We start from the raw sequence: 24,266 nt of genomic DNA, 5'->3' as shown, positions 1-24,266 counted from the left end.
GTTTGTTTTATTGAGGAATTGAATCATATCTTTGTGCATACTAAGTAAGCACTCTACTACTAGGCTACACTCCTGACCCTTTGAGGGTATTTTTTTTTTTTGCCACTTCTGGAGCTTGAACTCATGGCTTCAGCACTGTCCTTGGCTTTTTTCCCCTCAAGGCTAGAGCTCTGCCACTTGAGCCACTGCACCACTTCCAGCATTTTTTCTGTGTGAATCAAACCAGGGTCTTTGTTTATGCTAGCCAAGCACTCTTATCACTAGACCAAACTTTAGCTTATAAAAGGTAGACACTTTTTTTTATGTCAGTCCTGGGATTTGAACTTTGAGCCCTGGCAGTGTCTCTGAGCTCTTCACCTCAAGGCTACCACCTTACCCCTTGAGCCACAGTACCACGATGGGAGTAATTTTTTTTTTTGGAGGGGGAAAGGGTCATGGGGCTTGAACTCAGGACCTGAGCCCTGTTTCTGAGTTCTTCAGCTTAACCTTCCACCCTACCCCAGGGCCTGGGTATTATTGTTCTTGAGCTCTTCAGCTGCACAGTACTGCCCTACCCTTGAGCCATAGCCCCACTTCCCATTTTCCCATTAATTATTTGAGATACGTTTCTCATACATTGTAGGCTTTGTAGTGCCTGGGCTAGCCTTGAAGTGATCCTTAGATCTCAGCCTCCTGAGTCGCTAGGATTACAGGCATGAACCACCACTCCCAGCTTGAGAGTACTTTTTAATAGATCTGAATGGACTGTTCATTGAGGCAGAATGTGAAAATACCGGAAAAATGATTTGTTTTCTGCACTGTTTTCATGATACATAGTAAATTTTATCAATAGAAGCTCAACACCCTCATAAGACCCTTCATGATAATATTATCTTGACAGATTATTAGCTCCTAAGAATTGTTGCCATATCTCTATTGCTAGCACTAGAAATAAGTTCTGATATATTAGGGAAATTTTGTATTTGTCATTACCAAGTTAATATAGAGGCAAGTATTTCTACTTTGATGTTGAGTTCTCCCATTGAATAAGTAACACAGAAATACCCAAACATTTCATATTGAGACAGAAACAGATGGAGAGGACTGAAATCCCAGAGATGGTGTTCTCATGACTCAGGGTTAATTAATTTATAGAAATAAATGTGCCCTCACAGAAGCTGGTGTCATTTGATGATGTAGCTGTGGATTTCAGCTGGGAGGAGTGGCAAGACCTGGACGTTGCTCAGAGGACCCTGTATAGAGATGTAATGCTGGAGACCTACAGCAACCTGGTGTTCTTGGGTGAGCAAAAGTCACATTAACTTTCAAGTTCACATGCTTTATTTTTTAGTAGATACATGAATATTTGTTATTTAATGTGTAAGATTCCATGCCATGGGAAAGTGTGATTTCTTTCTAAGATACACTTCAACTAGATTATGAAACTCTACAGGCAATTGTATTTTCATTCTTCAGAAGTCAAAGGAAAATTTTGATAAATTTATGTGACACTAACAGACTTTCTTCCCAAAGTTGAGGTAATTATTGTGGGTGGATATTCGCTATAGAATAGGACATATATCACTATTGTAAGAATGATTTCCAAAATATTAATTTCCAGTATGTATTTATAATCCCAATCTGATACCTGGTACAGGGGTTCATACCTATAATCCTAGCTATTCAGGAGCCTGAAATCTGAGGATTTTGGTTTGTAACCAGCAAGGACAGAAAGTCCCCATGAGATGCTTATCTCCAATTAACTAGAAGTGAAATAAAATGTTATGTCTATAGAATCTTAGGTTTTTATGTCTAGATAGTTATGTTTATTTCATAAATTAATATGTTTCTATGACATACAAACCCTTAGCCTAATTTTGATTAAGTTCTAAATACTAAGTCCCAGTGATGGTAAATAGAGATTCCCTCCTTGAACACTTGTTTGTTAAACTTGTCATTTAAAATATGATGTAGGGGCTGGGAGTTTGGCCTAGTGGTTAAAGTGCTTGCCTAGCATGCATGAAGACCCGGGTTCGATTCCTCGGTACCACATACATAGAAAAAAGTCAGAAGTGGTGCTGAGGCTCAAGTGGTAGAGCTCTAGCCTTGAGAAAGTCCAAGGACAGTGCTCAGGCCCTGAGCTCAAGCCCAGGACTGGCAAAAAAAACAAAACAAAAAAACAAAACAAAAAAAAATATGATGTAAAAATCAATGTTAATAAATTATTTAATTAAAAAAACTAGTAAATAAAAAAAATAGAAGGAAAAAAATTGCAAAAAAAAAAAAATAACCTTAGAAGTGAAACTGGCACTCATACTAATAGAACGTTAGGGTTGATCAAAAGAGCTGATCAGGTTGAGGTCACAAAACCAGCTAAATTAATTCAAAACTGGGAGAAAGTCAACCATGTGAGAAATGAGAAAAGGATTTTAAAAGCAACTTTGTGAATAGTATGGCTGAGACCTTACAGTACAGATAACCAGAATAATCAATGGTTCTCCACTGTTTCTTATACACAGGCCATTGTGTTTATAAACCTGAATTGATTGTGAAGCTGGAGCAAGATGAAGAGCCATGGATAGGAGAAACCTCAGAGAAGAATTTCATAGGTGAGCTAATGCATCTTGCACAGTGGTTTATGTTCGATCCAAGGTTCAGTTAGTAGCTTCAACTTGTGGTATATTCAGCAATAATATTATTTTTCCTGAGTCCTACATGTGGCAGAGAACTAGGTGATTTTTTGTCTCAAAGATTTGTCAATGAAGACTGAGAGTTTGGCCTAGTGGTAGAGTGCTTGCTTTGCATGCACGAAGACCTGGGTTCGAGTCCTCAGTACCACATACATAGAAAATATGCCAGAAATGGTGCTGTGGATCAAGTGGTAGAGCTCTAGCCTTGAGAAAACCCAAGGACAAAAGCTTAGACCCTGAGCCCAAGCCCAGGACTGGCAAAAAAAAAAAAATGCCTCACAAAACATTTGGGGCCGGGAGTTTGGCCTAGTGGTTAAAGTGCTTGCCTAGCATTCATGAAGACCCGGGTTTGATTCCTCGGTACCACATACATAGAAAAAAGCTGGAAGTGGTGCTGAGGCTCAAGTGGTAGAGCTCTAGCCTTGAGAAAATTCAAGGACAGTGCTCAGGCCCTGAGCTCAAGCCCAGGACTGGCAAAAAAAAAAAAAAGATTTGTCCATGAAGAATTTATATGGAGACATCCTAAATTCTGTATGGCAGTAATGTTAAAGTTAGTAATTCTCTTTCTCTTTCTGGAAATTACTCTAAAACAAAAAAGAAAATTCAAGGACAGTGCTCAGGCCCTGAGCTCAAGCCCAGGACTGGCAAAAAAAAAAAAAAGATTTGTCCATGAAGAATTTATATGGAGACATCCTAAATTCTGTATGGCAGTAATGTTAAAGTTAGTAATTCTCTTTCTCTTTCTGGAAATTACTCTAAAACAAAAAAAGAAAATTAAAAATGTAGTAGAGAGAGATTCCTTCTTTTTTTTTTTTTTCGAGACTAGGGCCATCTAGGTTGATGAAATAAGTACTCCAGGATGTTATTCTCTCATAAGTAAAGTAGCTTCTTGGTGGTAGGCAGAGATTGTGATCCAAGAGTAAAAGTTTTAGTCCAGAGAAGATGATTAACTAGGTGGTCAGCTGGAGTATCTCCTCTTCCATGGTTCTGACTGGAATGACAGAAAGGAATTTTCATGAGGGTCAGTAAAAATTAAGAGAAATGCATTTTGAAATTCCTAAGATTTTTAGTGAGGAGTTAGAACTGAAGAGCTGTTGCTATAAATCCTTACTCTCAGGAACCATTCCTGCTTAGGTGAAAAGCAAAGAAATGTCTAAACCACTTTATTTGTCTCTGCATATACAAAATGCTGTTGTATTTTGAGAGAAGGAAAGCATCATAAATATGTATATATATATATATATTATTGCAAGAAAATAAAAGAAAACAAAGTAGGCTTGGATTTTGGTTTAGTGGTAGAGTGCTTGTCTAGCATGCAGGAAGACCTAGGTTCAGTTCCTCGGTACCACATTCAAAGAAAACGCCAGAAGTGGTGCTGTGGCTCAAGTAGTAGAGCTCTAGCCTTGAGAAAGCCCAAAGATTGTGCTAAGGCCCTGATTTCAAGCCTCAGGACTGGCAAAAAAATAAATAAATAAAACAAACCAGCTATTCCCCAATGATGAGTAAATCAACATCTGGGCAAAACTCCAAAAGTACTAAAGTGCTTAGCTTAAAACTCTAGTAATGTATAGTTGAATAATCTGATAAAAAGAACATATAAAAAAGAAGAAAAAACTGAATTACAGAAGAACATTATTTTCCATGGTAAAATATCAGTATTACCTTCTCAATGTATTATCGAGAAAATCATACATTTTTTTTATCAGTTCCCACTTTGATACTTCAAAATCTCTTATAGTTCAGATGGGAGAAAGTATCTTTAAGTTTACAGAACCTTTGTACCTCATTTACATTTTTATATTTTTTTGTGTGACTTGTTTTAGATGTCCTGGAAATGGAGGATGTGACTAAGACATGTCTGGAAAGTCCACATGAAAGTGTGTGTGAAGTAGCAGTCACAAATTGTAACACCATTGAGGAAAGACTAAGACTAGTAACAAGTTTTCATTGGAGCTCCAAACATAAACCAGAGCTAATTAGGAATAATGAAAACTCTAAGGAGTTAGAGATGAGGACCGAGGAGTTCATTGAGTGTCAGAAGGTGCTTCTCTATAGTAAGCCAGCAGAGGTGCATGTTGCATATAAGTCTGTGGTTGAAGAATCTGCCAGATCTTCAAAGCATTTGAGTGAAAAGTATTGTATGCCAATTAAGCTGCAGTATTTTCAGTATGGTGGAGAAGGCAAGGTATTAAACCCAGAGACTAAATTCTTGAGACCTAATTGGATTGGTATGGAAAAGTCCTCTGATAGCCTTGAAAACTATAGAGAAGAGTATGATAAATCTGCTGTCCTTGCCCAAGAAATATTTCAGGGAGGGACAAACACAGGACAGAATTCTTGTACATGTACTAAATGTGAGCAGTCAGTTAGTAAGGAAGGACACTTTACAAGACCTCAGAGCATATATCCCGAGAACTTCGTCAAGTATGGCAAAAGTGCAAAATCTCTTTCTCAGAAGTCAGACCCGACTTTTCAACCTCAGATGCCCACAGAAGAGAAAGTCTGTGAATATGAGGAATGTAGGATATATTCCAGTCAGAAAGTTCCTCTCAATAGACATCAGAGAATACAAAAAGGAGAGAAACCTCATGAGTGTGACAAATGTGGGAAGTTTTTCAGACAGAAGTCATACCTTGCTTTGCATCAGAGAACACACACAGGAGAGAAAGCTTATATCAATGTAACAAAAGTGGAAAATCTTTTCATCCAGCAGAAAGACCTTCATGTTCATCAAAGTACACACACAGGAGAGAAACCTTATGAATGTAACGGATGTGGAAAGTCTTTCACCTTTAAGTCATCCCTTTCTGTTCATCAAAGAACACACACAGGAGAGAAACCTTATGAATGTAACAAGTGTGGAAAATCTTTCACACAAAAGTCAAACTTTCATATTCATCAAAGAACACACACAGGAGAGAAACCTTATGAATGTAACATTTGTGGAAAGTCTTTCAGGCACCAGTCAGTCTTTCGTGATCATCAGAGAACACACACAGGAGAGAAACCTTATGAATGTAACAAATGTGGAAAGTCTTTCAGGCAGAAGTCAGGCTTTCGTGATCATCAGAGAACACACACAGGAGAGAAACCTTATGAATGTAACAAATGTGGAAAATCTTTTAGGCAGAAGTCAGGCTTTCGTGTTCATCAGAGAATACACACAGGAGAGAAACCTTATGAATGTAACAAATGTGGAAAGTCTTTCACGTATAAGTCATACTTTACGGTTCATCAGAGAACACACACAGGAGAGAAACCTTATGAATGTAACAAATGTGGAAAATCTTTCTCGGATAAGTCAAGCTGTAATGTTCATCAGAGAAGGCACACAGAAGGGAAACCTTATGAATGTAACATATGTGGAAAGTTCTTCACGTATAAGCCATACATTAAGGTTCATCAGAGAACACACACAGGAGAGAAACCTTATGAATGTAACAAATGTGGGAAATCTTTCACGGATAAGTCAAGCTTTAATGTTCATCAGAGAAGACACACAGGAGAGAAACCTTATGAATGTAACAAATGTGGAAAGTCTTTCATCAATAAGTCAGGCCTTCGTGCTCATCAGAAAACACACACAGGACAGATACTTTATGAGTGTAACACGTAGAAAATCTTTTGCCCAGAAGTCACACCTTTGCAGTCATCAAAGGACACGCACAGGGGAGAATCCTTACGAATGTGGCATGTGGAAAGTCTTTCTGCTTTAAGTCAAACCTTCATGTTCATCAGAGAGCACACAGGACAGAAACCTTACGAATGTAACAAATGTGGGAAGTCTTTGACTTGTACGTCAGACCTTCATTTCATAAGGGAACACGTGGAAAAAAATGTGGAGTCTTTCACACAGAACGCACACCTTACTGTTCTTTAGAGAACATGCAATTAAGAAATCTTATGAATGTAATGAATGTGGTAAGTATTTCACTCGGACACCTCAGTGTCCATCAAAGAACACACACCAGAAAGAAACCTTATTCATGTAACAATTATGGAAAATCACCCGGAAAGCATACTTTGCCCATCAGAGAACAGACACAGGAGAGATACTGTATAAGTGACAACTGTGGAAACTCCTTGAAAGAACTATATAAAACACACAAAGGACAGAAACCTTAATATTGCAAACTGTGTAAAATCTATCATCTGGAATGCATACCTCAGTGTTCATCTGAGAAGTTATTGAACATTAGTTGTTAATTTTTCAATGTTAATGACTTTTAATGGGAGTTTGGTCCTCAATGCATTGGAAAACATACACAGGAGAGGAACTCTGAGTATGATATATGGGATATTTACCCTTGGTCATTCAGTGAGCCATCATTTCTTGTCCTCTTATTACCTTGAGTGGGATGATGTACCTAGTTATTATTCAAAGGATTTGGATGCGAGTTATGTGCCTTAATTTCTTCTAGGCTTGACAAGTAATTAAAAGATTGACGTTGTTGACTTGTGCCTTTTGTGCTGAGGAATGGTTTGTCAATATAAACTCTTCTGAAAAATAAAGAGATGTATCCTTTGATACTGGAGTCACATCATCTCCAGGGTGGTTTGGAAAGGGATTAGAAAAGACTTATGATGGGTCGGGAGTTTGGCCTAGTGGTAAAGTGCTTGCCTCTGTTCCTCTGTTTGCTCTGTTCCTACTCACATGAAGGTTGCCATTATACCATATTTGAAATACCTAAAGCTGCAGCATCCCCAGTATCCAGTTGAGTCTCCTCTAATCTTCACATTGCATCTGTGTAGTGTTTGAAAGTGTTCCATCCTACTGCTGTTCCCCGACAGCCCTTAGATAAAATCACGGCCTATTCCATCACTTGGTTGAGATTGTTGGAATGTCCCCCCAAGCTTAGTTTTTCAGGGGTTCTGTATTCACTGACACACCACCTCATTGAAGTTTCAATTTTCTTTTTTGTTGGTTGAGGGGCTTAAACACAGGCCTTGAGCTTTTTTTGCTCAAGCTAGCCCTGTTTTTTGTTTTTTGTTTTGTTTTTGTTTTTTTGGTCCATCCTGTGCCTTGAAATTGTGTCCTGGGCACTGTCTGTAAGCTTCTTTTGCTCAAGGCTAGCATTCTACTACTTGAGCCTCAGTGCTATGTCTGTCTTTTTGTTTGTGTGGTACTGGGGAATTGAACCCAGGGATTCATGCATGCTGGGCAAGCAATGTAATACTGAGCCCTCTTCCCAGCCCTGATCTCTATGAGTTCCAGTGTTTCTGCTATTCTATTATATAGTAGTTTCAGGGTTTCAGGTCTGATATTGAGGTCCTTGATCTATTTTTGAGTTAATGCTTGTATATGGTGAAAGGCTAGGGTCAATTTTTAGTTTTCTGCATGTGGCTGCCCAGTTTTGCCAGCACCAATAATTGAATAGGCTGTGTTTGTTCCACTGTATATCTTTGGCTCCTATGTGAAATACAAGTTGACTATAGATATGTGGTTTTATTTCTGGATCTTCTATTCTACTCCATTGATCTTCTGGTCTATTTTTGTGCCAATACCATGCTGTTTTTGTTGTTGCTCTATAGTAGGGTTTGAAGTCTGGTATTATAATACCACCTGTGTTGTTCTTTTTTGACCAGAGTTGTTTTGGCTATTCTAGGTCTTTCTTGTTCCATAAGAACCTTTGGATTGTATCTTCTATTTCAGTAAAGAATGTCTTTGGGATTTTGATAAACATTGCATTGAATTTGTATATCACTTTTGGCAGTATGGCCATTTTCACTGTGTTGGTTCTCCCCACCCATTAATATGGGATGTCTTTCCATTTTCTGTTGTCCTCTTTTAATTTCTTAGGCTATGTTTTTATACTCTTCATAAATCTTTTACATGTTTGGTTAAGTTAATTCCTAAATATTTTGTTCTTTTGGGGGCTATTGCAAATGGGATCATTTTCTTGATTTCTCCTTCTGTTTGTATATTGTTGGTATACATAAAGGCTACTGACTTTTGCAGCTATATTTTGTATCCTGCCACTTCGCTAAAGAGTTTCTTAGTTCTAGGAATTTGGGAGTGGAGTTTATTGGGTTGTTCAGATATGCGATTATGTCATCCGCGAACAGAGATATTTTCATTTCTTCTTTCCCTGTAGATCCCTTAGATGTCCTTCTCGTTCCTTTTTTGTTATATTTTTTTGCCAGTCCTGGGGACTGGCATGAGCGCTGTCATTGCTTGGGCTTTCTCAAGGCTAGCACTCTGTCACTTGAGCCACAGCACCACTTCCAGTTTTTTGTTTTTTTTTTTTTGCCAGTCCTGGGCTTGAGCTCAGGGTCTGAGCACTGTCCTTGGACGTTCTCCAGGCTAGAGCTCTATCACTTGAGCCTCAGCACCACTTCCGGCTTTTTTCTATGCATGTGGTATCAAGGAATCGAACCCAGGTCTTCGTGCATGCTAGGCAAGCACTTTAACCAGTAGGCCAAACTCCCAGCCCCCCAGCTTTTTTGTTCTACGTATGTGGTACCAAGGAATTGAATCTGGGTCTTCCTGCATGCTAGGCAAGCACTCTACCACTAGGCTAAACTGCCAACCCCAAGAATAGTTATTTCTTTTGTTTGTTTGTCTGTTTTTGTGGGTTGTGGGGATTGAACTCTTGGACTGAGTGTTGTCATTGAGCCATGTGCCACTTCCTTCTGGTTTCCTGGTGATTAAGATATGACTCTCACAGACTTCAGTTGGCCGGCTGCTGATGCTGCTGCGGTGGCTCACGCCTGTAAACCTAGCTACACAGGTGGCTGAGATCTGAGGAGCAAGGCTCAAAGCCAGCTCTACTCAAAAGGTCCTCAGACTCTTGTCTCCAGTTAACTTCTAGAAAACAAGAAATGGGGCTTGGCTCAAGGATAGGATAGTAACCTTGAACTGAAGAGCTCACAGATAGTACCCAGGCTGAGCTCAAGCCCCATGACCCAGAAAAAAAAAAAAAAAGCATCTCACAGACTTTGATGCCCGGGCTGGGACATTGCTCCTGAGTAGCTGGGGGTGGTGGGTGTATTTCATATAATGAATGATTCATAGTTGTGGCAAGAACATTTCTTAGTGGTTTTTATGTCTGAAAAATACAAGTATAGTGGAATTGGTCACAAGTGGCATTTTAAGTCAGTAATGAAACTTCTTAATGTATTGTCTTAGTTTTTCTTTAGTTTGAAATTTCAAGAAGAAGGAAAAAAATAGCGGTGTATGTAGAGTTGAGGTCCTCTAGTCTTTCCATCAACTTAGTAATAACTTGTGGATCTCTGATCAATTTCTGAAATATAACAGCTCTATTTTTGTTGTTCTTGTGGTTGTTTTTTTGTGAGGTTCGTGTTCTGGGGAAGAGTTGGGGTCCTCCCTACCACTCCATGATCTCTAGGTTTGGTTCCAGAACCAATGGGCCACGTGCTGAAAGCAGGAAAGCCAGATGCCAAAAGATGGGTGCAGAGGTAGTGTGCAGCTAGCAGATGCCTAGGAGTTGGTGGTGGGAACGCTTGGGAGTTGGGCAGGGTAGAGGTCTGGGAGCTGGAGGACCAGAGGGGATGCCTGAGAGTTAGAGGTCCTGTGACCCAGCAGTCACAGCTCCTGTCCCTGAAGGCATCATGCTGGGCACCGCCTGGCACCTAAACACCTGCTGTGTGGAGTCCTATGTGAACATGAGTACACTGGGCATTCTAGCAGGTGAGGCCCCAGTCCTTGGAGTTCCCCATTCCTCTGCCCCAGGGTGCCCACATCCCAGTCTCCTGGACACAACACTGACTTCAGCAGTCCACAAACGTTCCAGAGCTACCTGGAGTGGAGGTAAAAAGACTGGGGCCTGGGGTGGCCATCCCTCTCCCCCTGCCCTCAGGCCCAAGTGGGACCCTGCATTTCCCATCATCCAGGGGGCTTGAGATCTGGGATTTGGGGATGAGCTTGGAGCAGAGTTGAAGAGTAACCTGAAAGAGGGGGCAGTTGGGCGAGTTCCTTGGGGGTCTCAGTCTGAGGATCAACCACAGGCCATGGTACTCCAATGTTCTTGGGGTATATGATGCACCCCCCATACTCCACTGAATGCTAGGCCCAGGTGTACCCCACAATAATCCCCACTCAGCATAACCAGGGAGCAGATTATGCTGGTCATGCATGGCCGGAGTTGGAAAGATTGGATCCAGCTTGTCCATGGTGGCTCACGCCTGCAATCCTAGCTACACAGGAGGCTGATATCTGAGGATCATGTTTCAAAGCCAGCTCCAATAAACTATTCAGAAAAAGCAGGAAGTGGTGCAGTGGTTAACCTTGAGCTCAAGGACCGGCTCCAAGCCCTGAGAACAATCACCAGTCCTCAGGCTTCAGTTTCCCTACTACATATACAAGTATTGAGTCTCCAAGGACAGGCAATCCTTTATTGTGTATTATCTCATTTAGTACCTATGACTGATCAAATAGGAGAGCTCAGTCTGAAAGTAGCAGTTCTGGTTTGGTTTCAGTTGGTGCTCAGATCCATTTTTCTTCTGGAAGTGATCTTGTCTCTGGGAGGAGGACAGAGACTCAGAAGCTCCCCCTATGGAGAGCATCCTATATTGTAACAGTGATAAAAAGACCTCTGAGATTAAAGCTGGGTTCTTAATTCAAAGTCACTAATGTCAGAAGACTGGGCTCCTGTGCAGCTTTGGTCAACTGGGGAATCTTGAACGATATAACCCCATTCACGCCCATCCGAAAAAAGAAAATCCATGTCTCGAATCCAATTTCCTTCACTTCTTCTAGGTAACTAGAGGAGGAGATGGAAAAGGGTGAGAAACTCGAAGTAGTTTCCTTCCATTTATGCCCTTGATTGGTAAACTTTGTTAGGCCTAGTTGTAGAGAGCTTGCCTAGCATGCACAAAGTCTCAGGTTTGATTCCCTGGTACCACATACTTAGAAGAACCTGGAAGTGGTGCTGAGGCTCAAGTGGTAGACTTGAGAAAAATCCAAGGACAGTTCTCCGGCCCTGAGCTTAAGCCCAAGACTGGCAAAAAAAAAAAAAAAAAAAAAAAAATATATATATATATATATATATATATATATATATATATATGAGTTGCAATGTACCTAACCTGGGAATGTCTTCAGCTTACCTTCTAATGGTTGGGCAATGCTAAAGTCCTCAGGTCTCAACTCCACTTAGGCTGCTTCTCCCAGGGAAGAGGGGTCCCTTTTTGTAAACTCCTCTGCCAAGAAGAAGCAGTTTTCTGATTCTCAGTGAAGGGAAGGAGGTGCTGCTAGAGATAAGGATGCTGGAGAGCAGTGTGAGCTTGGAGCTCACAGCCTACAGAAGGAGGCTGCAACAGACTTGTTCTGAAGAAAAACCAGGGAATGGGAGAGGAAGGAAGGTTAATAATGTAGTTAATAGTTTAGATCAGTTGACCAGAGAAGGGTTTGCCGAGGGAAACCTTTGATCTAGTTGCTGAGATGACAGAAACACAAATACTCATTTTTGTGTATTTGTGTGTATGCAGACACATATACAGGCACTATTGCACCAGTGCTGGGGCTTGAGCTGAGGGTCTCATTCCAGTGCTTGACTTCTTCCTGAAAAGCAGATTCTCTACTACTTGAGCCAAATATTCACTTTGAGTTTTTTGCTAATTTATGGGAGATAGGAGCCTGTCAGCTTTGTCTGCCTAGGCTGGTTTTGAACAGAGATCTTTAGATATCAACCTCCTGATTACAGGCAGGAGCCATCAAGCATCAAGGTCCCCTGAAAGGTTTAGAAGAGGAAGTAGCTTTATGGCTCAAGTTATCAAGTACCAGCCTTGCGATGAAGATTCAGGGACAGCATCCAGTTCAAGTTCAAGCCCTATGACTTACCAAAAAAAAAATGTTTTCAAGAAGTTTCTAGAGAAGAACATGCTGAATTTGCAAAGGCACTGCCTTATTTGTCAACTTGTTAAATATTTATTTATTTAGAAAAATGGCAAGATTAGTATAGGTAGGAGAAGACTCAATCACATCATATGTGCCTCATATGCTGTAAGAATTGTCCTGGTATTTAATGAGAAGGAAAGACAACTGTGAGTCCTAATAGTTTCACCTGGTCTATTATGAAAGGATGCCTCTGGATGCTGTTAAAGCAGTGTGCTCAATATAAAAGGCATGTAATGTTATTTATGACGTTATTCACAGTAGTAGAAAGGTAGAGACAACCCAAATGTCTATTGATGGACAAACTAAATGTGGTATATCCTTTTAATGGAATATTATTTAATCTTAAAGAGGAATGACATTCTGACCCATGCGAAACAAGAATGACCTTTAAAAATATTGTAAGTAGTTGGGCGCAGTGCCTCATCCCTGTATGCCTAGGTATGGAGGCTGAGATCTGAGGATCCAGGTTCAAAGCTAGACAGGGAACTAATAGTGTGAGACTCAGCCAGGCTTGGTGGCTTACTCCTGTTATCCTACCTAGTCTGGAGGTAGAGGTCTCAGGATCAAGATGCAAACCAGTCTGACGAGAAAGGACTTGAGACTCTTATCTCCAATTAACCTCTAGAAAAGGGAAATGGGATTTTGCTCCAAGGTAGGGCGGTAGCCTTGAACTGGGCCCAGGGCCCAGGCAGAGTCCAAGCCCCAGAACTGATAAAAAAAAAGAAAAAAAAAGGAACAGTGAGGTGGGAATCACTAGTAGACCATCAGCCTTGGGCAAAAAAAGGGTCAACTTCAAATGGAGAAAGAAGAAGGTGGCTGCCGTTGGTGAGAAAGACCAGGCTCGGTGCTGGGAGTGTGGCTCAGTGCTAGTGCTGCTCAGATCTCATACCCTCATCAAAGCAGTTCTTGGTCCACTCAGCCCCAGCAAAAGCAAGTAGGGAGTCCCAGTCCCCTTGGTCTGGGCATCAGCAGGGACCCACAACTGCCAAGCCACAGGAGGTTGACTGTCAGCAGCATCAGAGGAGGATGGGATTGGATCCCAGAGGCCACAGGAAGGGCGCCAAAGGGAGCCCTGCACAGCAGCTCCCAGCATGCACCAGTCAACACCCAGGAATCCAGCACTGGAGCTTTCTCTCCACCCTGTAGGCAGGGAGGAGCGGGACGTACCATTGAGGCCCAGGAGGGGGAGGTCTCATGTGAGACCCACCAGTCCGCTCCCGGATGACGGGCGCGCTCCATAGGAAGGCAGATGTGGATGGATGCAGTCTTTTGCTCACAAGATAGAAGAGAGAATTGTGGGCTCAGTGGCTCCCTGAGCCCAGCACTGGAATTGGTGGGATGACCCCCCTGCAGCCATGACTTAGTGGTGGAGTCCGGCTTCCGGCCATCAAGGAGCAAAAGGGCGGGGAAAGCTGGCACATGGCCTGCTCCACCTCCACCATCACCACCACCACTGGTGCTCTAGGAGCTGGAGCTTTCACCACGCCGGCACGGAGCCTGGGGCAGGGCCACAGGACCACAGCAGGGACGGTCTTGGGGCCTGGAGCAGGGCTCGAGGGGCTCAAAGTCTCTGCAGAGGCGGAAAGAGAAGCAGCTTCCGCAGCGGGTGGCTCTGGACCAGGCCCTGGTCCGCCTGCCCAGCCCGCCCAACCTGTGGCTTTGCAGCCTGCAGCAGGAGCAGCAACCGAGGGCACCTGGAGAGAACGGGAGCGGCGCTGGTTCCCACAGCCAGACAGGTGCGATGGGGCCAGAAGCCCCCACTATCCCACTGCCCCCACCCGGTTTGCTTCAAACCTTCAGCTCCCTCTTCCTCCTCTTCCTGACTCCTCCATGGCAGCTCTTAGAGAGCTAGTGCTCCTCCCCTCCCCTGCCACCCTTTTTTCTTCTTTTTTTTTCCGGTGGGTCCTGGGGCTGTAACTCTGGGCCTGGGTGCTGTCCCTGAACTCTTCAGTTCGAGGCTACCGCTCTACCTCTGGAGTCACAGCGTCACTTCCCGTTTTCTACTCATGAATTGGAAATGAGAATCTCACATTCACCAAGAGTTTTGGTAGAGTGCTTATCATGCACCAAGACCCGCGTTCAATCCCTCAGTACCACATACATAGAAAAAGCTGACAAATGGTGGCTCAAATGGTAGAACTCTAGCTTTGTGAAAACCCAGTGGACAATGCTTAGGCCCTGGGTTCAAAGCCGAGGACTGGGGGGAAAAAAATCTCACGATCTTTAGTACCAGGGTTGATCAAGCCAGCCGGGTCACTGAAGTCCATAAGGCTCTTATCTCCAATGAACCACCTGTAACTCAGAAGTGGGACTGTGACTCAAAGAATAGGGCGGTATACCTGAGCTGAAGAGCTCAGGGATAATGCCTAGGCCCACTGATAGAGTGGTGGCCTTGAGCTGAAGAGTTCAGCTACAGCTCCCAGTCCCACAACTGACCCCCAAATATTTTTTTGAAAAGTTTGAATGAAGGGTTTAAAATTTATCTATATGATGATTTGGTTTCAATGCTTTGAAATTGGATATATTTTAGGTTAAAAAAATGGTGTGCTAAATATGGATTTTTGTTACAATGATGATTTTGTAATTTTTCTTTTGAAGGGGTGCCAGGGGTTGGTTATAGGCATGTCCCTGAGCTCTTCAGCTCAAGGATATTCTCCTATCCCTGGAGCCTCAGCACCACTTCCTGTTTTCTAGGGTCTTTAGAGTCTAGGCTGGCTTTGAATTGATCCTCAGATCTCAGCCTCCTGAATATCTTGGATTACAGGCATGAACCACTGCTCCAGGCTTAGGATTTTATAATTCTTGCATTCAGGGAAAAACTGTTATTTGAGTTCAAACTGTTATTGGAGTTCTAAGCAGTAGCTCAGTTTGCAGAAAAAAAAGATGCCTTCTTTGGAGGCAAAGGGGAGTGCCTTGAGCCTATGAGAGTTCTACAACTGCAAAGAAAGGCTAAAGTGTGAAGTTTTAAAGCAAAGATTAGAAAAGGTTAAAAAAAAAATAGAAATGTGTTTTCGATTAAAACTTGGCAGTGAGATTGTCTTCATTGTTTCAAAGTGAAAAGGGGAAATTAGGACTACCAAAATGATTGTTTAATTGCTATTTCACTTTGCCCTTATAAGCTTTTTGTAACAATTTCCAGCAGGCCCACAGAGAAGTACAGCAGATTCTTACATTAACTTTGATCCTTAACAACTTCCAGGTAAGACCAAGCTTAAAGACTATTTTTTTGTTGACTGACTTGTTGCTTTTAATTGGAGTAAAGTGGCTTCTTTTTTTTTTTTTTTGCCAGTCCTGGGCTTGGACTCAGGGCTTGAGCACTGTCCTTGGTCTTTTTCTCAAGGTTAGAGCTCTGCTCTACCACTTGAGCCGCAGCACCATTTCTGGCTGTTTTCTGTATGTGGTACTGAGGAGTCGAACCCGGGTCTTCGTGCAAGCATTCTACCACTAGGCCAAACTCCCGGCCAGTGAAGTGGCTTTTTAAATGACTCATTGATCTAAAAACTTCGGTTTGAACCAGCCCAGGCAGAGAAAGGTCCCTGTGAGATTGTCATCTCATCAACCAGTAGAGCACTTACAAACAGAATTGCTATGGAGTTCGAAGTGGCAGAATGGTAGCCTTGAGCTGAAGAACTGAGGGACAGCACTCTGGCCCTGAGTTCAAGTCTGGTGAATATAACTATAACCTGTCTATACATTATAAGAAAAAAATTGATGTTATATTACTGGAACCTTTGTTTTCTATATGGGTTGGGGGGGAGGGTCAGGGGCTTGAACTCTGGGCCTTGACTTTGTTCCTGAGCTCTTCAACTCAAGGGCCTCTAAGGCACTGCCCTAGCTCTGAGTCTCATCCCTACTTACTGTATTCTGTTAGGCTTTGATTAACTCACATTAAGGGTAGAACCTTGGGTCTCTGTAATGCTAAGAGCAATTGCTCTTTCTTGGGCCTCTCACAGCTTCATGGGAATCAGAGAATGGCATTCCAATTCTCTTTATCAGACCTCATAGCACCCCATGTACAGGTTTCCACAGAGAAGCATTGGATCTCAGATATGTGGAAGGGAAACAAAAGATTTATTCCATAATTTAATGGATAAAGTCTGGCAAGATAAGTCTGAGGTCTCCTAGTAGATATGTAGCCTAGAGCTACTGAGAGGAATTTCTCAGATCATAGAAGAGCCATGCAAACTGAAAAGAAAACTACAACTGGTTTGAGGCAAGCAATCAAGATTCACAGCAACACAGATCTATCCCAAACTTCACTCCTCTACCCACATTCATCCGGATACCCCCAACTACCATGTCTTTGAAGAACAATAGAGGTGATGTACTATGCTCTAAGAAACCCCTATGAGGAAACTTTATACTAGTTGGCTGAAGTAATTATTAAATGAATGCAAGTAGAACACAGCAGATGCTCAGACACAAATCCCATGCTTTGAGTTCAGACCACAGGACCAACAACAAAGGAAAAGCTATAAACCCATAAACTCCTTAATAGTGCATAAGCTGAGATTTGGAAGTCTCAGAGAAATTTATTGTTTGATTTTGAGAGCTCTAAATTGACAGAAGGAGTGTGCTGTTAGACGTACTCTGATACACAGTTTTGTATTCTCTAGGCCCAAGCTCTGAGGTCAGTACCCAGCCTGTCTTTTATGGACTTTGGGAGCTGTACTCAGAAGGGATCTCAGTCTGCAGAGCCGATGTCAGGTAAGAACCCCAAGCTGTTGATTCAGGACCAGAGTCTACCATCCACATGTTCCTCCAGTCTGGGATTGATGATTGGTTTGAGGTTTCTGAGTTTCTGTTGCCATTAGCCCTCATGACTCCAGATGCTAGAACATGGCTCTTGAGGTTCCAAGAGCATGATGGATGATTCTGCAGACTAGGAAAGTTGGAAAGCTGTCTGTTTATCTGCTGACCCAGAGAGTCTGCTGTTCACTCAGGTGACTTTCTTCACTTGGCCAAAGTGTAAGATGAGCAGAGTAATAATCCTAATGAAATTATGAAGTGTGTACCTACCTTGAGTCTTGTTATATTGCAACTGTATTTTTAGGTTTTGTGTTCTTTCTCCTAGAGGTTTTTCTGCTCTGCTTCTCGCTTGTAAGCCTTAGCATTCCTGGCTTGGGTTCACACGTGTTGGTACATAACCTTGTGTCCTGAGAATGTTCTACATGGTATATTGGAGTAGTATGTGTTTGTCCTCTACCTTTTTTTTTTTTTTTTTTTGCCAGTCCTGGACCTGAAACTCAGGGCCTAAGCACTGTCCTTGGGCTTTCTCAAAGCTAGAACCCTACCACTTGAGCCAAAGCACCACTTGTGGCTTTTTTCTATGTATGTGGTACCAAGGAATCAAACCAGGCCTTCGTGCATGCTAGGCAAGTACTCTACCACTAGGCCGGTAGGGCTATAGCCTTTATCTGAAGAGCTCAGAGACAATGCCCAGTCGCAAGGGTAAGATGGTAGCTTTGAGCCGAAGAGTTCCGGGACAGAGGCCAGATCCAGAATTCAAGCCCCATGACCCCCGCCTCACCCCAAAACAAGAGAGGCTGCATAAACATGTATTTCTGAACAATTGATAAAACACAATGCATCATATCTCCACTTTTAACTGATTTGGGCAGGTTACTACAGATCAAAATCTCTCATACTGCCCCCCGCCCCTGGCCTTTAGTTTCTGATCCTCAGAACTCAGGCTTCTGAGTAGCAAGGATTACAGCCTTGAGCAAGCAACCACTACCTAATTACAATGCCTTTTTAAATACCCAATAATAAAATAGTGTAGTCTCAAATAGAAACTAAATTTCAAGTACTGTGTTCATTCATTAATGTGTAAGGAGAGTCCAAATCCCAAAACAGAAAGAAAATATTCCACCTGGAAATCTGTGACACTTCTGATCTCAAGTATTGTGAATATGAACACTTAGGCTATAATAAATTCATTTTCAGTTTTTTTTCCAATCCCAGGCTTGAACTCAGGGCCTGAGCATTGTCCTTGGGCTTTCTCAAGGCTAGAGCTCTACCACTTGAGCCAAAGCACCACTTCTAGCTTTTTCTATGTATGTGGTACCGAGAAATCGAACCAGGTCTTTGTACATGCTAGGCAAGCACTCTACCACTAGTCCAAACTCCCGACCCATCATTTTGTTTTAAAGTAAGAAACCATTCTTGTGATGTACAAATCCCAACAGTAATATGCAAACGGTGTTTTTAAATGATTCATATTGTCTTTCCTAGCCACACAGCCTCCCTGAATTCTCCAGAGTACATTTTCATTTTTTATATATGTCAATGTAAAGTTTATGTTTATTGTATATTAAGAATTTACACTCAATGTGATTATGTAAAGGAAAAACTGGTAATAGCATTTCCTGTGTTATAAACAACCCAACAAACACAAGCAAAAGCACATATGTGTTTTATTTATTGTATTATGTTTTAAGTATATTCATCTTGGTGTGTCCTTGGGTTGGTAATTTGTTAGTATTGTTTAAGTAACATGTGAGACTGTCATCTTCTGCCTCTTTTTGGCTGAGCATGGTTGGTTGGGATTGAGTCAGTCCTGTGAGGATTATTTTATGATGGGTCTTTATTAGGCCCTGTATCTCCAGCAGCATGGCCAAGGTTCTTCATGTGACTGTTGATGAAAGTGAGCATCAGGAATGTCTAGGCCTGTGTTTGTGCCATGCTTACTGATGTCTCTTTGGCCAAAGCTTGTTAAGTAGCAAATTGTGAGTCATGGCACGAGGGTGGTCTGCATATCTGGATACTGGTAAATGTGCCGTTTGACCACCTTTACAGCAGCATTATAACACAAGACATATGAACTATATACATTTTTCCTGAAGAACTTTGGGTGCAAAATAGCTTACCATGCATGCTTTTCATGGATTTTGAATATGTAAATGAATGATGTAGAGCACAAATGTCCAATGGAGTCCTAGGATTCTGTATATTACTAGAAAATTACTTCAGGACTGGGAGTTTAGCCTACTGGTAGAGCGCTTGCCTAACAGGCATGAAGGCTCTGGTTCAATTCCTCAGTACCATATACATAGAAAAAAGACCTGGAAGTGGTGCTGTGGTTCAAGTGATAGAGTGCTAGTCTTGAGAAAAGCCAAGGACAGTGCTCATGCTCTGAGCTCAAGCCTGGGACTGACAAAAACAAAGAGAGGATGGATGGAAGGAAGGAAGGAAGGAAGGAAGGAAGGAAGGAAGGAAGGAAGGAAGGAAGGAAGGAAGGAAGGAGAGAAAAGAAAAATATCTAGTTTTAATAAAGGTGTCATTTTCTTTTTTCTTTCTTGCTTTCTTTTTTTTTTTTTTATCACGGGGCTTGAACCCTGGGCCTGGGTGCTGTCCCTGAGCTCTTCAGCTCAAGGCTACCATCCTACCCCTGGAGCTACTGCCCCACTTTCCATTTTCAAGTGAACTATTGGAGGTAAGAATCTCATGTTCTTCAGTGCCCTGGTGGCTTCCAACCTCCATTCTTATATATCAGCCTCCTGAGTAGCTGGGATTACAGGCAGGATGGTGCCCAGCCCATGTATAATATTTTAAGGAGGAAACTCGGGGGCAAAAAATCACACAGGCTCTTCTTTGACTACTTCATTTGCCTTCTCTCCCAGCTATACTTCCAGAATCTTGTGGTCATTGTCAACAGGAAGAAAGAATGAAAGCATCTCTGGTGAGTTGTTTATTTGGCAGACAGTCTTCCTCCCTTCCTCTTTTCCTCCTTTCCTTTTCTCCCATTTCATCTCCTCTTCACTCCTTTCTTGTCCCTCTTTATCATTCTTTTTTCTGCCCCTTTGTTCCCCTTGTCTCTCTTCCATTTGGTTTTCTTTTTACCTTATGTCTCAAAAAGGACTTACTTTGCTTCCACAATTGTTGTCTAACGTAGAAACATGTGATACACCTACCTCTGGTAAATAGATCAAATTTTATAAGGAGCAAATAAATCAGTAGCTACTTCTCTTTTTTTATTGTTTGGGTAATTGATAGAGGGGGTATAATTACGTTCATCAGGTAGTGGGTGCATTACTTCTCAAACCTTGATGGCCCTTCTCCTGTTTTTTGTCCCTATTTCTCCCCCCCATCCCACCCCATTCCTCATTACTTAGTTCTTTTATATATATATATTTGTGTGTGTGTGTGTGTGTGTGTGTGTGTGTGTGTGTGTGTGTGTATGTGTGTGTGTCATTAGACTTGAACTAGGCCTGGGTGCTGTCCCTGAGCTCTTCAGCTCAAGGCTCCTGCCCTACCCCTTGAGGCACAGCCCCATTTCCCATTTTCTATTCATTAATTGGAGATAAGAAGCTCAGGTTCCTTAATTCCTGGGCTGGCTTTGAACTAATTCTCAGATCTCAGCCTCCTGAGTAGCTAGGATTTCAATTGTGAGTCACTGCACCGGCTTTCATTAGCTACTTCTTGAGTATAGTTACTCCCTCTCACATCCACCTGGACACTGTGCATTTTTTTTCTTTTTTTTTAATTGTAATTAGTAAAAGGGTTACATGATATTTGCCAGATAGAAGGTGCATTAATTCACATACATTGATACCCTTTCACGACACTGCATTTTGCAGATCTACTAAAGTCATATACAATCCACAAGGTGTCCTCAATGTGTTCTGATTGTTTTTGAGAGCATTTTGTTTTGCTACTTAAGGGACTTGAACTTAGGGCCTGGGCACTGTCTTTGAACATGTTTTGCTCAAGGCTAGTGCCCACTTGAGTCACAATGCCACTTTTTTGTATGTATGTGATATTGAGGAATTGAAACTAGGTCTTCTTGTATGCTAAGTGAGCATTCTACCACTAGGCTACACTCCTGACCCTTTGAGGGTATTTTTTTTTTTTTTTGCCATTTCTGGAGCTTGAATTCATGGCTTCAGCCCCTCAAAGCTAGAACTCTGCCACTTGAGCCACAACACCACTTCGAGCAATTTTTCTGTGTGGGTATTATTGTTCTTGAGCTCTTCAGCTCCAGGGTACTGCCCTACCCTTGAGCCACAGCTCCACTTCCCCTTTTCAAATTAATAATTGGAGATAAGTGTCTCATGCTTTGTGGGCTTTGTAGTGCCTGGGCTGGCCTTAAACTGATCCTCAGATCTCATCGTCCTGAGTAGCTAGGATTGCTGGCATAGGCTACCGCGCCCAGCTCTAGAGTACTTTTTAATAGATCTCAATGGACTTTTCATTGAGGCAGAATGTGAAAATACCGGGAAAATGATTTGGCTTCTTCCCTATTTTCCTGATATATAGTAAATTTTATCAATATAAGCTCAACACCCTCTTCTGACCTTAGCTCCTAAGAATTGTTGCCCTGTCTACATTGCTAGCACTAGTAATGTGTTCTGATATATTAATTATATAATTATTTATAATTACTAATATAAAGGCAAATATTTCTACTTTGATGTTTAGTTTTCCCATTGAATAAGTAACACAGCAATACCCAAACATTTTATATTGAGATAGGAACAGATGGAAAAGACTGAAATTCCAGAGTTGGTGTTCTCATGACTCAGGGATAATTAATTTATAGAAATAAATGTGCCCTCACAGAAGCTGGTGTCATTTGATGATGTAGCTGTGGATTTCAGCTGGGAGGAGTGGCAAGACCTGGACATTGCTCAGAGGACCCTGTATAGAGATGTAATGCTGGAGACCTACAGCAACCTGGTGTTCTTGGGTGAGCAAAAGTCACATTAACTTTCAAGTTCACATGCCTTATTTTTTAGTAGATACATGAATATTGTTATTTATATGTAAGATTCCATTCCATGTGAAATGTCATTTCTAAGATAAACTTGAATTAGTTTATGAAACTCTACAGGCAATTGTATTCTCATTCTTCAAGAAGTCAAAGGAACATTTTGATAGATCTATGTGTTATTAACAGTCTTTCTTCCCAAAGTTGAGGTAATTATTGTGGGTGGATATTCACTATAGAATAGGTCATATATCACTATTGTAAGAATGATTTGGAAGCCATTAGTTTCCAGTATGTATTTATAATCCAAATCTGATACCTGGTACAGGGGTTCATACTTGTAATCCTAGCTATTCAAGAGGCTGAAATCTGAGGATTTTGGTTTGTAACCAGCAAGGACAGAAAGTCCCCATGAGATGCTTATCTCCAATTAACCTCTCAAAAACTAGAAGTGAAACGGCACTCAAACTGATAGAATGTTATGGTTGAGCAAAAGAGCTGGTCAGGTTGAGGTCACAAAACCAGTAAAATAAATTCAAAGCTGGGAGAAAGTTAACCATGTGAGAAATGAGAAATGGGATTTAAAAGCAACTCTGTGAATAGCATGTCTGAGATCCTACAGTACTAATAACCCAGCCTAGTCAGTTGTTCTCCACTATTTCTTATTAACAGGGCATTGTGTTTATAAACCTGAACTGATTGTCAAGTTGGAGCAAGGTGAAGGACCATGGAAGGGAAAAACCTCAGAGAAGAATTTCATAGGTAAGCTAATGTGTCTTGCACAGTGGTTTCTGTTAGATCCAGAGTTCAGGTTCAACTTGTGGTATATTCAGCAATAACATTACTTTTCCATATTCTTACATGAGGCAGAGAACTAGGTGATATTTAGTCTCAAGGACTTGTGAATAAAAAATTCGTATGTAGGGCTGGGAGTTTGGCCTAGTGGTTAAAGTGCTTGCCTAGCATGCATGAAGACCCGGGTTCGATTCCCCGGTACCACATATAGAAAAAAAAAGCTGGAAGTGGTGCTGAGGCTCAAGTGGTAGAGCTCTATCTAGCCTTGAGAAAAATCCAAGGACAGTGCTCAGGCCCTGAGCTTAAGCCCACGACTGGCAAAAAAAAAAAAAAAAAAAATTCGTATGGAGACATTCTTAAGTTCTGTGTGGCAGTAAAGTTAAAGTTAGCAATTCTCTTTCTCTTTGTGGAAATTACTCTAAAACAAAAAAAGAAAAACGTGTAGAAGGAGATTCCTTTTTTTTTTTTTTTTTTTTTTTTGAAATTAGGGCTATGCAAGTTGTTGAAATAAGTACTCCAGGGTGTTACTGTCTCATAAGTAAAGTAGCTTCTTAGTGGTAGGCAGAGAATGTGACCCGAAACCAAAAATTTTAGTCCAGAGAAGATAATTAACTAGGTGGTCAGCTGGAGTATCTCATCTTCCATGGATCTGACTGGAATGACAGAAAAGGAATTTTGATGAGGGTCAGTTCCCTAAGATTTTTAGTGAGAAATTAGAACTGAAAAATGTAGCTAAAAATCCTTACCCTCAGAAATCATTCCTGCTTAGGTGAACAGCAAAGGAATGTCTAAACCACTCTAATTGTCTGTGGATATACGAAATACTGCTGTATATCCCCTAATGGTTAAGAAGGAAAGCATCAAGTTATATAGAAATCATTGCAAGAAAATAAAAGAAAGGAAAGTAGTCCTGGAGTTTGGTCTAGTGGTAGAGTGCTTGTCTAGCATGCAGGAAGACCTAGGTTCAGTTCCTCGGTACCACATTCAAAGAAAAAGCCAGAAGTGGTGCTGTGGCTCATGTAGTAGAGCTCTAGCCTTGAGAAAGCCCAAAGAGTGTGCTCAGGCCCTGAGTTCAAGCCCCAGGACTGGCAATAAATAAATAAACAAAAAACAAAAAACAAAACCAGCTATTTCCCAATGATGAGTAAATCAACATCTGGACAAAACTCCAAAAATACTAAAGTGCTTAGCTTAAAACTCTAGTAATGTATAGTTGAATAATCTGAGTAAAATG

At 41.5% G+C, this 24,266-nt stretch overlaps 2 protein-coding genes across 7 annotated transcripts in view; both read left to right on the top strand.

Moving 5' to 3' along the window:
• LOC150044707 (ral guanine nucleotide dissociation stimulator-like) overlaps window positions 1-24,266 on the top strand; it is a 358,565-nt gene that overhangs the window by 71,109 nt on the left and 263,190 nt on the right. The gene's annotated exons all lie outside the window — the stretch shown is intronic.
• Window positions 1-24,266, top strand: part of LOC150044717 (uncharacterized) — a 98,532-nt gene that overhangs the window by 45,561 nt on the left and 28,705 nt on the right. For 5 of the 6 annotated variants that reach the window (XM_090320907.1, XM_090320908.1, XM_090320911.1 and 2 more), the window contains 3 exons: window positions 1,155-1,281; window positions 2,499-2,588; window positions 4,493-7,130. In XM_090320907.1, coding sequence (XP_090177033.1) covers window positions 1,155-1,281; window positions 2,499-2,588; window positions 4,493-6,285 — 2,010 coding nt within the window. In that variant the 3' untranslated portion in view covers window positions 6,286-7,130. Of the gene's footprint in view, window positions 1-1,154; window positions 1,282-2,498; window positions 2,589-4,492; window positions 7,131-20,150; window positions 20,210-24,266 lie in introns of those variants that run through there. The other variant, XM_090320913.1, reaches the window with a different exon arrangement.

This window comes from Megascapheus bottae, chromosome 29, assembly GCF_031878675.1.
Source record: "Megascapheus bottae isolate mThoBot1 chromosome 29, mThoBot2.hap1, whole genome shotgun sequence".
In the NCBI taxonomy this organism is placed as follows: domain Eukaryota; kingdom Metazoa; phylum Chordata; class Mammalia; order Rodentia; family Geomyidae; genus Megascapheus; species Megascapheus bottae.
The sequence above is the reverse complement of the archived record's forward strand: the minus strand, read 5'-3'. Positions and strand labels throughout refer to the sequence as shown.